At 53.4% G+C, this 16,487-nt stretch overlaps 1 protein-coding gene across 1 annotated transcript; it reads left to right on the top strand.

The window, feature by feature from the left end:
- The first annotated feature begins 3,741 nt into the window (after positions 1-3,741).
- Positions 3,742-16,176, top strand: LOC114058358 (LON peptidase N-terminal domain and RING finger protein 1-like). Its single transcript, XM_027885633.1, has 12 exons — positions 3,742-4,138; positions 7,706-7,824; positions 8,255-8,377; positions 8,605-8,736; positions 9,438-9,573; positions 10,255-10,348; positions 11,956-12,070; positions 12,704-12,825; positions 13,185-13,343; positions 14,515-14,677; positions 14,763-14,909; positions 15,985-16,176. The coding sequence occupies exons 1-12, from the start codon at positions 3,793-3,795 to the stop codon at positions 16,174-16,176; spliced, it is 1,848 nt and encodes a 615-aa protein (XP_027741434.1). The 5' UTR covers positions 3,742-3,792.
- The last annotated feature ends 311 nt before the right edge of the window (positions 16,177-16,487 follow it).

The following is a 16,487-nucleotide window of genomic DNA, read 5'->3' on the forward strand; positions in this document are numbered from 1 at the left end:
GTTACATGAACAGTGAGATAACATTACATTGCAGCTCTGTGTCCCACCAATCCATGTGAAAGTCAACTCATTTCTCTAGGAATGATGCTGCCTCAGGCAAAGCCTGTATGAGTCAGAAGGAAAAAAGACTAAAGTTTTCTTAATTCCCTGACCCTGTTTACATCTGATCCTTCTTACTGAGAGAGTCAGGACCTCTCTGATCTCTCAAGCAGCAGTTTCAGGACTTGGGAACAGTACTATGTAATTTATATGACTGCTCCCTGCCCAGCGCCTGGTCAGCACATTGCAGGCCTCAAATCCCAAACCTCACGCAGCAGTGTGGCAATCTGCTCACCTCTGCCAAGAGAAAACCAGGCATGGAGCAGGTCCCCTTAGAGACCTGAGAGAAAAGGTGCTTGTTATAAAAGATGTGCTGTGACTGTGGACAAAGAGTCTCCCACACCACCTGCTTCCACTTCCTTTTGCTTCACTTCCCAGGACCGGCTTTGAACCACATGTGGCAAACCTGGTGGTTAAATAACATCCTGGATCTAGAAATACTATGATGTAAAGAAAGCAAAAAATTCCAGGAAGCTGATGTGTTTGTTGACAGTTTGGGAGGGGGATGATGCAAATAGCTCCCTAAATGTTATTTGCACGTACTGAGGTGTAAAAATAATTCCTTAGGCCAACTCTCAAGGCTTGCAGACAGCCAGGACCCACGTGCAGCACTGCTGAAAGGATCCTGTAAGCCACGAGTAAACCATGAGTGGATTTGCACAGGTGCTGAGACTGAATTTGGCCCTGGCTCTTTTCCTGATGACCCAGCAGGCTGCCTGGCACTTAGAAATCCCACTGTCAGCCCCACATGGCCCTTGCTTATAGCAACACTCCTCCCCCCTGGCTGGGATGCCGAGGCTTTCCTCCTTCCCTGGCTTTGGAAAAGGAGAAACTTGTTTTACCTCTGCGCAACAGGACTTTCAGGTCTGATGGTGTAGGAGGAGGCTGGTGGGCAGAGTGGGGATAGCAGTGTGGAAAAGGAGTCATGACATTCAGGGTTCTTATTCCTGTTTACAAGTGCTTGTGGTGCCTTTGAAGACACCCTAAGGAGCACACACTCTCTCTGAACAAAAACTGGGGAGGTGCTGTCACCTCAGAGCCACTCCTTAATCCCTAGTGTGTCAAAAACAAGTGTCAGTGCTTGCAATAAATATTTATGCACTAAAAATGAGCAAACACAGCTGGTGTGAAATCCCTTATCCTCATGCTGGGCTGTCAACAGTCTGGACCACATTAATGAGGCTGTACTGGAGCCGAAGCACAAGCGGACGTGTGGCTGGGAGCCAGAGGAGGAGTTAGTTTCCCCTGCAGCAACACCTGGAACTCCTCACCCTGCACTGACCCAAGCTGTTTCCCACCTCCAAACTGAAAAAAAAAAATAAAAAAATCCTATTGTGCTTTGCAAATAGTTCCTAAACACAGTGTGGTCTGTCCTCTGTTATGCAACATGTGAAGTTCTCATCTGGCCAGCAGAATGGTTAACATTAAGCATTTAAAGCTTTTTTTTTTTTCTTTTGCAGTTATGTACTGAGTCAGCACGAACACGGGGCAGTGAGAAGAGAAGGCATTCGGAGTTCAGAACCAGCTCAGCTCTGGGTGGAATGAAGAAAACAAATTGTTCTAGCCCTGGTGCTAATGAAGCCTGGTTTGCAGTGGACTCGTGTGTCGTGGTTGATTGATTTTAAACTGTATTATGCAAAGGCAGCAGCACGTCCTCGCCGCTTACGAGGCGCTGGAGAGCCCACACACGTGAGAATGGTTGGGGAGTGAATCAGGAGGTGAGGAAAAGAATGAGGCAGGTCCCAGGTGAAACAGCCCGGTGTCTCCCAGACGAACTGGCTGGGGTTATGAAAGATGCTACGCTCCTCACCTGATTCCAGCTGCCCCTGGCAAAGGGCTGCTGCACCCAGGCTGAGCCACACAAACAGGTTATGGGAACATTCTTCAAGCACATCACTGCAGTGTTGGCCACTGTAGCTAAAGTCACCCTCATTTCATGGCTCAGGAGCCACGAATGTGCCCTTCTTGAGGTGTAATCTGGAGGTAAGAATGGTGAGGACTCCCTGCTGGCAATTTTTTGTTTCATTCAATAGCAAAGGTTTGGTGGAAAAACAAGCCACGGAGAAAAATAAACCGTGAGAGGAGAGTGTCTGGTGTAAATGAGCCTTGCCCACTTGAGAAATGCCCATGGAAGAACAACTGGGGGAAGGTCTGTATCAGAGGGGAACCAAAGACTGATTCTGTGGATGGGGAACATGGAAAATGTCCCTCTCCAGGGCAGAGTCCCTGGGGACAAACCCCCAACACTGTCCCTAATGCCATACTCAGGTTTTTGGGGCTGTGCTGCCAAACATCACCTGAGATTTCTCCAGTCTGGAGGGATCACTTAAGAAGATAACGGAGAAAGCAGCCAAGCCTTCCAAGTGCACATAAAATGCTTAGTTGTTGAGTTTTAAAAACTGCCCATGAGCTGTTTAGTGCAATTGCAGTAGATTTTGAAACAAAACCTGCTCCACAGCTCAAACCTCCGCCAGCCTCTCCCTCAGTGGGGCCTGAGTTTCATCAGCACTCATGTCCTGCTGGTGATCCCCCTCCCTGCGCATCCCTTCCAGTGCATGCATGGATTTGGTTTGTTTGTGGGGACACACAAATGAACCCTTGGGGGATGTGCATCATCCTTATATAAAGTCTGATCTATTTTGATATGAGCTGTTTTTCTCAGCACCTGCTATGCAAAAGCTGCTGACCCATTTGATGTATGGCTGTGTGGTGGAGGGATATATCTCCCTTGGGACACTGAGCCCATCCTGGGGGTCTGTGAGTGGGACTGGGATTGTCTCCATACAAGGTCTGAACTCCTTCAATTCTAGATAAGTAGAGCAGGTGAGGAAGACAACTCAGGTGTTGGAGGGACACCTTTTTCCCCCAAAACATCCTGACATGGTGGGTTTCTATGGAGGGGTCTGCAAAAAAACCACCTGGTGCACCGCAGCCCCATCAGCCTCCCCTTCTCTGGAGCACCCCAGTTCCACTCTGGAGAGCTTCAGCCACCTGAGGTACCCCAGGTATGCTGTGCCCAGCTGCTCCAGAGCATCCCACCTTCCTGTCCCCATTGCAGAGCACCCTGTGTCCCCCAGGACTTGTGCCCCAGCCTTGCTTCGCAGCACCCCATTAACCCAGCCAGCCCGCACCATGGGTGACTCCAAAGTGCCCTGGCCACGTTCTGGGGCACCCCAAAACACCCCGCAGCACTCTGCACCCTGGTCCTGCTCCAGATTGCTCCAGACCCACCAGGACCCCGTGCCCAGCTTGGGGCGGAGCTCTCCACCGCCCCCCGCAAGGCTTCATTCAGCTCCAACCCCCCGCTTCTACCCCGCATCCCGGCTGCTGCGGAGCCTCCCAGCACCGCCGTGACCCGGCCCGGGAGGGTCGGCCCGAGCACAGGAGCACACACACAGCCCCGCCCAGGGCCACCCCCGCCGCTCGGCCCCGGTACCGCGGGCTCCGTTACGAAACGCGGCCGGGGCGGGGCGGCGGCGGCGGCCAATGGGGCTGGGGCAGCTCCCCCGCCGGGCCGCCCGGGGTCCCTCCGGCGGGACGGTCCGGTCGGGTCCGGTCCGGGAGCTCGGCGGAGGGATGGGCTGAGCGGGGCGGGGCGGAGCGGGGCGATGCGCGGGGCCGCGGCGGCGATCGCGGTGTGCGGGCACGGCCGGCCCTAAGGGCAGCTCCCCCTGCTCGGCTGCGAGCGCTGCCATGAGCGGCCCCGCCGGCCCGCGGCCCCTCGGCGCGGGGCTGGACCTGCTGCGCTGCCCCTGCTGCCGCCTGCTCCTCTGGGAGCCGGTGACCGTGTCCTGCGGTCACTCCTTCTGCAAGCCGTGCCTCGGCGGGGCCGGGCTGTCCCGCTGCCCGCTGTGCCAGGAGCGGCTGGAGCTGCTGGGCGTCGGGGCGGCCAGGAGCAGCGTGGTGCTGTGCGGGCTCCTGGAGCGGTGCGTGGAGCGGGAGCGGCTCCTGGCCGGGCTGGCGGAGCGCGCCCGGGACCGCCTGGCCCGCGGGGACGCGCAGGAGGCGCTGAGGATGGCGCAGAGAGGGGTCGAGCTGGGTAAGGACCACCCGGGCGCAGGGGCTGGGAGTGCGGATGGTGGGGTGCGGATGGTGGGGTGCGGGTGCGGGAGTGCGAGGGGCCAATCCAGCAGCAAAGACAGGGATGCGCGGGCTGTGCTGTTGGAGCAGGTGGGTACCAATGTAGGCCACTGTGTCCCAGCACCTCATGGCACTGCGAGCCTGCACAGTCCAGAGCTGGAGGACCTGGGAAGGTGGAAGTGTTGTAAAGCAGGGCTGATGGGGATGGGAGGGGAGTGCAGCTGCTGGGCATTTCTTCCTTTTTCGTGCATGTCCCGAGCTGGTGGGATGGATGGGCTGCCAGGCAAGCCCCACTGCTCATCCCGCTGCCAGGGCCGTGGTGGGGGCTCCCTGCCTATGTCCCATCGGCCTCGTGCTTCTGGAGGGGAAAGAGCAGCAGATACTCACATCTTGCCTCCCGGCAGTATTTCAGGGTCAGAGGAAGAGCTCTGCCTGGGAGCGGAGGGCATTATGTAAAGTGGTTGGGACTTTTCCAGTCCGGGATGGACACGTCCTTGCCCCAAAGCCTGGCGAGGACACAACCTTGGCCGAGCTCCTGTGCCATCCCCATGGTGCAGGTCAACCCCCCATCCTGGCCCCCTTTGGCATCCGGCTCTGGCGAGACATTTGCCTGCAGGGCCAGGATCGGGCCGGGGGCTGGTGGTGTGGGGGAGTGTTCTGCTTTAATGCGTGGCTGTAAGTGGATTTCTTGGAAAGTGATACTTAAATAAAAAGGGGTTATACAATGCTTCTGGAGCAGGGGGTTGGGGCAACGGAGGCAGAACTTCCTTTCTCCGCGGCGTTTCTATGACAGCAGTCAGCTCTTCTCCCGCAGCGCAGGCTCTTATGCATCGCCTGCTGCGAGACAAGTTGCCAGAGGTGCAGGGCTGGAAACGAAGGGCTGAGCCGACCGGTCGATCCTGGTGTTGGCAGCAGAAAGTAGGTCCTTTTATGCAACCTGCAGAGGCATCGGTCTCTCCCTGCACACTGGTCCTTCAGCGCAAAGGCAGTGCACAGCTCTCTGCTGCTGCTTGCCTTATTGCCAGGCTTTTGCCTGGCTGGGGTGTACCAACCTCTTTTTAAAAAGCCTCTGTGGGTATAAAGAGGAAACGTTGCAAGCTCTGTCCTCGCTTTCCCCTGCACATTCTGTATCCCGAAGGACAGGAAAGTCTGGCTTAGGGCAATAAGGAAATTGCAGTCACAGCCTCAGCTCCAGTGAACCTGTGCTTGCTGGTGCTGCCAGGCTGAGCCACGTGGGTGGTGCTTTCGGGGTGTGTTTTCCAACTCCTGCAGACAGCGTTCAGCTGCACAACTTCTCATGGGCTCCCTTTCACTTTCAAACAGAACCCCTGATAAATGTTTGACCCAGGGAATGTTTTTTTTTCTGTGGTTCGGTGTTACATGACGGGCCACTCTGCAGTGTCCTGCTCAGCCCAGCCTGCAGACCAACTCTCTTTGCTTGGGTGAAAATAAGCTGTCAACTTTTAATCTTCATTCTTTCTAAGTGAACAAGAGAAAAATGCACTGTAACACGTAACACAGGAGGCCCTCTGACATGCCTGGAGCGTGGAGGCTGGTGAGTCTGTCCAGCTGCCAGCTGGCTTATGGCCCTGGTGTCTAATGATATCATAGATCAAAAATAGCTGCAGCAGAAGAGAAATGCAGAATTCCTTGCCCTGTTTTACACATCTGGGGATTTTTTTCCAGATCAGTTACTTCATTGCTGTGCAAATGTTCGAATGGATTTGCCCACATGGAAAATAAGCCTCTAGACTTTGTACCCATTTCTTCATCCCTGTCTGTTGTTAGGGGCTGGGATATTTTGTCTCTGGATGTGTGCTTGTGGGACAGGGTACAGAGCAGAAAGTTCCCACTGACTTGAGCCTCAAGGTCTCAGCTAATATGTTCAGTGAAAATCAGCTCTGAAGGATCAGGTTTTGTTCTGCTGCACAGCTCAGTGTGGCCCAGGCACACTGCAGGAGTGGCTGTGCCTGGGCTCTCTGCTGCTCTCTGGGTTAGGGTGGCACCAGGAGCAAAGTCCAGCCACGCTCCGTGCTGGGGGCACGAGGGACAAGGAGGAAATAGCCATGGCAGAGCTTCCTCTGCTCTGTGATAAGAAGTGGTGGGTGCCTGGGCACAGGACAGCAGAGGTGAGCAGAGGAGTGGGCAGATGCTTCCTGTGCCTGGCTGTCAATGGAGCTGCTAGTCCTGACCTGCAGTTTGCTGGCAGAGCTGTGTCAGCACTGTGTTTGAACCAGGCCAGGAGGAAATGCTGCCAGGTTTGGAAGCGCAGGAGACATCATCATCAATGATGTCTCCTGATGATCTCTGATCGGCTGCCAGCCAGGCTCATGGACCCAGCTTGCACTGAGAGATACAAGGCAACGTTGCCCACACCACTTTGCCACAGTAAATGCAGCAGCAGTGCCTGCAAATGGTGCCTAATTTGTGATACAAGGTTGTCCTCAGTGCCTGCAGAGCCACCACAAGTGCTACCTGTGCTGGACCTACCAGCATCCCACGGGGAACTGGGAGCCAGTGAGGGGACCTGCGTGATACTGGAGGCCTCCCCAAAGGGGCTGCTCCCAGCAGGTCCCCAGCCCCAACCCCAAGCAGCTGTAGCCTGATGCTTGGAGCTGGGGGGATGCAGGGCTGCATGCACAGACCCATTGCCTGAACTGGAAAGCCAGCAGAGCAGTGGATGTAGGTCACCTCCATGAGCTGGGATATAACGGAGTGGGTCTGGAAATCTCTGCAGTTTAAACCCACAAACATTACCACACCTGGTTACTCCATATTCCATGACTGTGGGATTTTGCAGTGCTGCTTGCTCATTTTCTCTGACATCCCCCTACCCATTTCTCCTGCTGGCACTGCTGACAGGAAGGAAGGTCTTCATGGGGTTTTCTAAGGCAGGAAAGAAGAGGATCTCACTGCCTGTTGTTTAGGAGCAGGCTGAGCATGTGGGGCACCCAGCACTGTGAAACTTGGAAACCCCAGGTCATGTAGTGGAGGCAGATTCTTGCACCCCACCAGCTTCTCCTTTGCCCTGGGAGAGCAGTGGCAGCCAGGTAGGCCCAGGAGGCTCCCTGGTAGTTTGGGAACTCAGATATCCATAGCTGCAGTCTTGTTTGGTAACATGTTATTGTGGCTCTGCTGGGTGAATCACACTGCAGAGCCTCCCGTGGCTGCAGCCCCATAGGGAAGACGTGTGGTAGAGCCTTTTTGCTGCATCCCAAAATGATGGATTAAAGCCCAGATCCCAGCATGGTGGGGATGGGGCCTCTTGGCTGAAGCTGTTTGGGGAAGATGAGGGAAAAATCAAAGAGCTTCAAACAGTTTAAAAGTAGATATTTAGGGGTAATAACTTCCTTGCAGAGACTTATAAGGCCAGTGACTCCTCATGAAGAGCATTGCTGGACCTGGCTGTGCTCAGCGTGAGGCAGCAGAGCAGGCACTGTCCCGCTGTGGGGGCATCTGCCCAGCCTCATCCAGCCCTGCTGCCCCACCATGGACTCATCACAAGTGACAACATTTCTCTTTCCAGCCCCAGACTCCAGCTCCCTGCGGCTGTGCCGGGCAGAGGCGTTTGTGGCACTGGGCCAGTATCCACAGGCACTGGAGGACCTGGACACTGTGTGCAGGGCAGAGCCTGGAGAGCATGAGGTGAGTGGAGGGGAGACCCATCAGCTGACTAAACTTGAAGCCAAATCTTACTGTATGGGACCATTTTCCCTCTTTCCTGAGTTCTCCTAGCCATTGGATTCATTCTGCTCAGAACTTGACAGACCAATTAGGTTGCCAATCCAGGCAGCAAGTGCTGCATTGCTCTCATGGGAGAGGTCTGTCACCATGTCTGTCCTTGATTCCAGCTCTCTGGCAGCCTGGCTTTTGCAACTGCTGCATTTTGGAGAGTCTTGCATTTTTTTAAAACAAGTCTGAGCATGGGAGCAGGGACATGTCCAGATGCTTTGGCTTGGGATGGGAGCAGGCAGGAGGCTGGAGGGAGATTCCCTTGGGGCTCACATGGGAACTGAAGGGGCACATGCTCAGCTGGTCACTGCGTCATAGTCATGCAGGTTTTTCTGCTCTGCAGGCCTTCTTCAGGAAAGGGAAGGTGCTTTTGGAGATGGGACAAAGAGCTGAAGCCCTGCTGGTGTGGAAACATTGCCTGACACTCAGTCCCCATTTCCACCCTGCTGGGAGAGAGATGAAGAAGGTGTGTGGGATGTACCATGGTGGGTTCCAGTGCCCTCACATCACACAGGGAGATGTCCTTGTGCTCTGAAGGGCTCAGCCGAGCACCGGGCCAGCACTGAAGCAAGTAACCCAAACACACCCTGCAGCGAGCAGGAAGCTGCTTTGGGGAAAGAGGGAGCCTAGCAGTCCACCCACCTCCCTGCCTCCTTCTCCTAGCATCCCCTGACCCCTGCTTTCTTCTTGTAGATCCTTATGCAAGACAATCCTCCTCAGCCTCTCACAGCTGCTGCACACCAGGGTGATGCTCACCTGAGCTCAGCTGGTTCCCAGGTCAGTGGAGGGAGCCCTGTGCTCCCATCATCTTCCACACAAGCTCAGGTAAGAGTCTGCAATAATCTGAGTCTCTGGTGAAATTTAATGTCCTTCTGGGGCATCCCAGTTTTGGGAAAGGAGGTATGATAAGGGAAGGCTGTGCATGTGTTTGCGTGCTGGGGAGAGAATCTGCAGGTAATGGAGGGTAGGAGAGCAGATACCATCAGAGCTGATGCTGTGGGGACTGAGGAAACAGAGCAAGCTCTGTCTCAAATCCTCTCCTAGTTTTATTCTACAATAATTCTGGTAATATTTTAGACTCTCGTTGTATTTAAAACACCCAAGTCACACTACATTGAGAAAAAAATTAAAAGAAAAAAAGTGAGGTTTACTTTTTTCCATCTAAAGGCCACATTTGAGAACAGTTCAGGTTACTAGTAGCTGTTAAGGAAAGCTCATGTTTTGCTCTTTGCCTTTTATAGACAAATTTAGCAGGTTTGGAGAGAGGAGGAAAATCAAAGAAAGTGGGCTCAGATACAGCAAATAGCAGGTGGTAGGACTGGACATAATGAACTCAGGTTTGAACCAGGTGATGAGCAGGAATGTATGAAGGCCACACTCTCCTGCTGTTCCACAGATACAAGATATTAATGTACAGCAACACACCAAAGAGCCTCCTGGTGCCTTTGGGCTTGCTGGGACAGATGGGGCTGTGCATTCAAAGGGAGAAGGGAGTTTGGGCTGGATTTCATCTTTGCTGTGCCTAGGATCAGGAGGGAGAGCTGGCAGATGGCAGAGGGGATGCTGTGTCTGAGCACGGCCAGGGGACAGCCACCTTTTCCCAGCCGGGGCGGCAGCAAGAACTGGAGATTTCGGCGGAGAGTCAGAGCCAGGAGTTGGTAGGTAGGTGTTATCAAAGGTACCAGAATGTTGTCTCATGCAAAATGCTTGTTTAAAATCCATTTTGGCACTGAAAACTTGGTGTTTTCACTGCTCTCCAGCTCAGTGAGCAGACGTCCCATGGGGAAGCTCTGGCCAGCACAGTCACTGCTTCTCATGCCTAGGAGGAGCTGGTGAACTTATACCAAACTTTTGGCTCTAGCTTGGCTCTAAATGCTGGCTAAAGCCAGACATCCCTTGTTCCCTGTCAGGGAGAGGCTTTCTTTGGTTCCCTTGGGTTTAGTTGGGTTTTGGTGGAAATTTAGATTAAATTTCCATGTGAGGGACGTGGCATGTCATGAGTTGGGGAAGCAGCACCTCCATTGGCATTAACTTGCCATCAGCACCCAGCCAAGTGGCTGCCATGTAGCTGGGTTTGCATAAAGCAGTGATGGTGACTCATGGCAGATATCCAGAGGCTTCCATCCTGGAGCTTCTTAGTCCACTTAACCTCCCCAGCTATGGGAGAACATGAGTGGGTCAACAGAGGGGTTTATGTTGCATTTCCTAATGGTTTTGCCTTCTTTGACGCTTTCAGAGCACTCTGTGTGGCAGTTATGCCTCAGAACAAGGTTAGAAAACAAAGATTGCTTTTCTGTATTGAAGTGGGGGATTGTCTTCCCTTTCCTTCTCTTTTGTCACTAGATAATGAAGAGGAAACAGCAGCAGCAAAGTGTCCCCAGCTGTGCCTTGGGGAGCTGCTGAGCATAGCTGACTTGGAGTGCTCCCTCTGCATACGGTGAGTTCTCTGTCAGGAGAGCTTTTAGGATGAAGAATTAGCAGCTGCTGGGTTTTCTCTACTGGTGTGCATCTTTCTTCACATCTTAATAGGAAACTCAGTCCCAAGTACTGCTGAGAAATAGTTTTCAGTGGAGATAAAAGATAAGAGGGGAAGGCAGGGCATGCTATTCTCTGCCAGGCTGGAGGAGCTCAGATTACCCTGTCTCAGGGTGCAGCATCATTAGGTCTGTATCCCTTGGGAGGTGGGTGTGGAGGTGGGGATGTTCAGCAGGGTCAAAGACCAAAAGCAGTGGTGGCCCTTTGTACCTGCAGTCTGGGACAGAAAGGTGTTTTCCAAGGGAAATACTATCCATGATGGGGATATTGCAAACCCACAGGAGAAGCATGTCCAAGCCCTGTGCCTGCTGGAGGTGGAAAAGGGAACAGGGTAGAGCCTGTGTCTGTCTGCTGGCTCAGGGCTGGGGAAGGGTTGGGTGTTGCACTGCCACAGGGCATGCTGAAAGCAGGCTGTTATTCCTGGTGTGTCCCAGGACCTGGAACAGTTGTGCAAGTGGCTACTGGCAGAGGGCTGGGTGTTTCACTGCCAGACATGCAAGTAGGTCAAGGTCTTCTGCATGACAGCTTTTTCCAGGTCTGGGCATGGTGTGGGGGAATGACATGAGGTAGGGGAGGTGAGAGATCTGATCTGAATTAGGTGAATCTAGGTCTCTTCTGAGAGTAGGAAACACTGTTCAGGAGGAGTCAGGGTTCTATGCTGAACAGGGCTTTTCTGACACCTTCATTTAATTTCTGATCCTGGAGCTACCTGTGAGCAACCCAAGTGCTTGTTGCTGGCTCTGCTCTTGGAGCAAGGGAGAAGGAGGCACTTTCCTGTCACTGTCTTTTGGACTACAGACCACTGTGGGTGTCTGGGGAACTGTAGCCCTACCAGAACCAAGGGGAGCCATGTGTACACTAATGGGGTTTTCTGGGACTCTGTGGAGAGATGAGTAACAGTGCTCAGGCCTGGGACAGTTCTCATCTTACATCATAGTGCAAGTCCAGCAGTCTGAGCCCAGACTTCTTTATTAAAGGACTAAGCCAGTTAGAAACCTTTACATTTAATTAAGAGAAGTTATTAGCAAAGCTCAGCCAGTGCAACTTTGCTGAAAGCGAGTTGCAGAGCCATGGGCTGCCAGGGCTTGGAAAGCACAGTGTGAGATCATGTTCCATGGTGTTGCATCCCCACAGCATCACTGTCTTCAGTGCAAAAGTCTGGTGCAGGGAGCAAATCTACCTGGAAGTGATAGGAGGAGACATGGGAAATGTGTTATTTCTGCTGGAAGCAAAATCTCTTGCTCTCGGCAAGATGAATTCAAGGAAGAAGCAGATACAAGGCTGGGGATAGACAAAAGCTGTGCCTACAGCTCTGCCCACCCTGATCTGCTCTACCTGGGCCTCTGCAGTCGCTGAGTGCTTTGTGGGACCCCTTCACCATGGGGCTGAGCCGGGCCAATGTGTCCAAGGCACGGTGCTGAGCCAGGCCTGGGGAACAAGCTGGACTTACCTGTACTCCTTTCCCTTTGTTGCCCTCTGCAATCCTTTGACTTTGATCATCCTCTGCAGGATGTTCTTCGAGCCAGTGACAACGCCATGTGGCCACACCTTCTGCAAGGAGTGCCTCGAACGCTGCCTGGACCACCGGCCCAACTGCCCCCTCTGCAAACAGAGCCTGAGAGAGGTGAGGGAATGTGTCCCATGGAAGGGAACCCACGGGAGAGCAGGGAACCAGATCTGGCTGCTGGCAGCGTGCCCAGGGCTGGGGTGGGAAGTTGTAATGCTCCTACATTAGCAGCTCCCTGACACAGCAGTGTCAGCTCCACTCACGTGGGAATGACTAGACAGTTGATAATTAAGGCCAAGAGATTCATTTCCACAAGATGCCACAGTGATTTAGTGAGATTGTAAACAGGGCTGAGGGAGAGAGAGAGAGAGGCAAATGCTAATTACTTTTAAAAATGGAAATGGATGGAAAACCTGCTAACCTGGAGATTTGATTTAATCTTTAATGAAAAGGGATTCGGATGAGACCATCAGGGAAATTAGGTTGTCATACAAGGATTGCATCACTGTCAGAGACAGGACGCTATGTTGGATGGGCCCTGGCTCTGTGCTGTGTCCGGAGGTCTCAGTGGAGCTGACATCCCATCCTGTTAGATGGCTCAACATCCCTTACCAGTTTTATCCCTGACTTTCTCCAGTCTAAAATTATGCTCAGCTCCAATAAAAGTGAGTGTGATTCAGAAGGCCAGCAGGGCCTCAGGGCTTCCTCCCTGCTCTTCTCCAACCTATTTCTGGGTCTAATTTCTTTTAGTACCTGAAGGCTGGAAGGTATAGCCCCACTGTGCTGCTGCAGGACATCATGCTGGCCGCCTTCCCTGCACAGCTGGCCGAGCGCCGGGAGCTGCACCGGGCTGAGATGGCAGAGCTCTCCAAGTAAGCAGGGACTTGCTCCAGCGTGTGTGTATGTGGGGACTGAGAGGGGTCTGTCCCCATACCATTGCTCTGGCTTGGTTCTGCTCAAGCAATGTCTGTCTCACATCCAGGACCACACCACAGCAATGCTGCTTGAGTGTGGAAGTGCCTCATGGGGCACCTGGGGGCAAGAACCATCTTTGCAAAGAGCTGTTTTGTGGTCAGAGTCTGTCTTTGGGCTCTTGGGGAACCAAGTGGAAGCTTTAGGGTTGCTCTGTGCCAGAGCATCACTTCTAGGGGTAAAGACAGTTTGGGAAAGCATTGGGATGGGAATTGCTTGGGGAGGTGTTGTCTCAGTGTTTTCTCTTCCTGTCCCTCAGCCTGACCAAGAACATCCCCATCTTCGTATGCACCATGTCCTTCCCAGGCATCGCCTGCCCTCTGCACGTCTTCGAGCCTCGCTACCGCCTCATGATCCGGCGGTGCCAGGAGACCGGCACGAGGAGGTTTGGCATGTGCATATATGAGAATGGGAAAAGGTGAGCTCCTGGGCAAGGCAGCTTCCCTCTGCCCCAACTGATTTGCCCCTCTCTGCCCCAGCCCCAAATACCTAAAATTCCGTGTAGTTCGGAGATATTTCATATCTTGTGGCGCCTCGCGGATAAAATCAGCAGGAAGGTGCTGTGTTCCCCACATAGCAGAGTGAAATGGGATCTCGCTGCCTTCCAGCATCACCACCAGCCAGGCAAGGAATGAGGCCAGCGCTGGAGCTGTGCAGAGCCAGTGATGGCTGTTTAATACAACATTCTTGGAACAGCTTCTGGCTCAGGACATCTCTGAGCTGTTTATTGGCTGTGACCTCCAGGTGCTCTGAGTGAGCACTTGAAAACTGCCATATTTCTCATACTTTGCTCTTAACAAGCTCTGAGATGACATTGGGTTAAATGGGCCTTTGTTTGGTGCAGCCTGACCATCTATATGTTCCTGGTGGCATCTCCAGATCTCAGATGGGCTCAGTCTCCAGATGTTTAACCGAAATATTTTGTAAAATACCTGTATTTGCACAACACATCCTCCCTGTGCTCCACTCCTGTTCAAGTGAAGTGAGATAAATAACATTCTCTGGGCTTTGAGAAGATATCACTGAAAGGGGTGGTGTCTTCAGGACCACTGGACATCAGGGCAATGCGAGGAGCTGAGTAATTTTGGTATATGGCAAATCCAAGGGAGTACAGGCAGTGTGCTCGCTGTTCCCTGCCCTCATAGCAGCAAGTGGTAACTCAGTTCAGTGGTGCCAAACATTAGGACAGGAGACAACAGGCAGAAACTGATGCATACAAAGTTTCACCTGAACATGAGGAAGAACTTCTGTGCTGTGCAGGTAGCCATGCACTGGCACAGGGTGCCCAGAGAGGGTGTGGAGTCTCCCTTCCTGGAGACATTCCAGAACTGTCTGGATGCAATTCTGTGCCGTGTGCTCTGGGATGACCCTGTTTGAGCAGGGAGATTGGACCAGATGACCCACTCTGGTCCCTTCCAACCTTACCCCTTCTGTGATTGTGTGAACAGACTTGAGTGAATCTCTGTATTTGCCCCCTCCAAGACCCAGGCCTTTTCCTCCTTTGGAGGTGGTACCTTCAGGACAAGCAGATCTTGTCACTGGTGTCCCAGCTCAGGCCCCTTTTTTTTCCTCTCCCTGTCTCCCTCCAGTTTTGCTGACTATGGCTGCATGCTGGAGATCCGGCAGATTGAGCTGCTGGCGGACGGGAGGTCCCTGGTGGACACCATCGGCCGGCAGCGGTTCCGGGTGCTGAGCCGCGGGCACAGGGACGGCTACCACACCGCTGACATCGAGTACCTGGAGGACAGGAAGGTGAGGGCAGGGCCGGGCAAAATCCCGGGCTGCAGTGGCACAGAACCTCCCTGTGGACACCTCTGTCCCTCGTCCCTCCGTGCAGGTGGCTGGGGAGGAGCTGCAGGAGCTGCAGTGCCTGCACGAGAGCACCTACCGCCTGGCTCAGCGGTTCTGCGAGCATGGAGACCTTACCTCCAGGCACATCTTGATGCAGCATGGACCGCTGCCGGAGAAGGAGGAGGACATCCAGGTAATATCCAGAGAGAAGGGACTCTCTAAACAGAGAGGGTGCCAAGAGAGCCTCTGAAGCAATGCTGTTCCTGCACTACGCACCCAGATTCCTTACTCGGCATCCCCCCCAAGATGAACAAAAGAAGTCCAGTTTTTCTGCCCTGTTAACCTCTTACAGCGTCTCTCATTCAGAGGGATGGCAGGGCTTGTCTCGTAAAACTGTTTAATGTTACTTTATGGAAACTGAGTACAGAGTTTTAAAATCTTTCCCAGATTCTTTTCCTAAATGAGAACTGAGAAACTGAACTTTCTAGATGTGAAAACTGGACAAAGAAGTGAACCCTGCAGCTCAGTGAGTCTGCAGTCTCCTTTCTCATTGTGATCCTTTGAGACAGCCGTAGCTGGCAGAGGCGAGGAGTTAAGAGGACAGGATCCTGTTTGCTTATTACATTGCTCTGACAAGTTCAGATTCTGTAGGAAAAAAAAATCCCAAAACCTAATTTTCAGTCCTTCAGGAAAGTGTTTCCATGTGGATTGGAAATATACACTCTTGCTGGCTTGTCCCAGGCTAAGACTGTCCTGGCCACCAGTCATGTTAATGATGAGCTCAGGAATGACAGAAGACTCGCCCTCCCCTTCAGCTGAATTGAGCTTTTCCCTCTTACTTTGGCTCAGATTTTAAAAGAGCAGATTTACAAAAGCAGTGCCCAGTGACTGTGCTTGCCTGGCCTGCACCTCACCTCTCTGAGGCCAGTGGCCCATAAACATTGATCATGCAGGATTTGGCCCATGCTAACAAAAAGCATTGCCTTAAAAAAGGAAATGCACAAGATATTTCATTGTCTCTATAGTATAGACTTTTTACCGGTTACATCTGTGTCTGGAGACTCCCTGGGGAATGCTTGTCTGGAAATTAAATTAGTTTTTCCAGCAGTCTCGAGCTTGGACAGATGAAAGGGCCGTTCAGAGGAGTACCTTAGCCAAATCCGCCCTGACCAGAGCAACTGTCTCCCATCAGCGATGGCACCCCATCCCTGCCTTTACCTTGCAGCTCCTGACGTGGTGGGGGGTCTCTCCCTCTCTCTCCCCTCCAGGCTTCGGCGGATGGCCCGACGTGGTGCTGGTGGCTCATCTCCATCCTGCCCCTCGACCCGTCCTACCAGCTGAACCTCTTCTCCTGCACGTCGCTGCGCGCCCGCCTCACGCAGCTGCAGCGCATCCTGGCTGCCCTCCTGCAGCAGCCGCCCGCCCGGCCCTTGCTGCCCGAGCGCGGCCCCCGCGTCTGACCCCCACCCCTTGGGGTCCTCGGTGTTGCTTCGTGGGTTTGTGCGTGGTTTGACACTCCCCCCCCGACCCCCCACTCCTCCTGAAGTGACCTCAGTGATGAGCTGGGCACCCTCTGCCCAGCTCGGCAGGGCCGGGGCTGCACCGGCAGCCACACTACGCCGTCCATGCCCCCTCCGTGAGTTGCTCGGTGCCACTGCCAAGGGGGATACCGGGATGGAGAGCTGGGTTGTGTCTCCAGAGCCAAAATCACTTGCTGAGTGGCTTCTTCACTAAGGAGGGTTCTCCTTAGGGCAGAGGACTGAGTGCCAGG

Source organism: Empidonax traillii, unplaced genomic scaffold (genome assembly GCF_003031625.1).
Source record: "Empidonax traillii isolate 1590-97213 ecotype Southwest subspecies unplaced genomic scaffold, ASM303162v1 scaffold168:size1726349, whole genome shotgun sequence".
Classification (NCBI taxonomy): domain Eukaryota; kingdom Metazoa; phylum Chordata; class Aves; order Passeriformes; family Tyrannidae; genus Empidonax; species Empidonax traillii.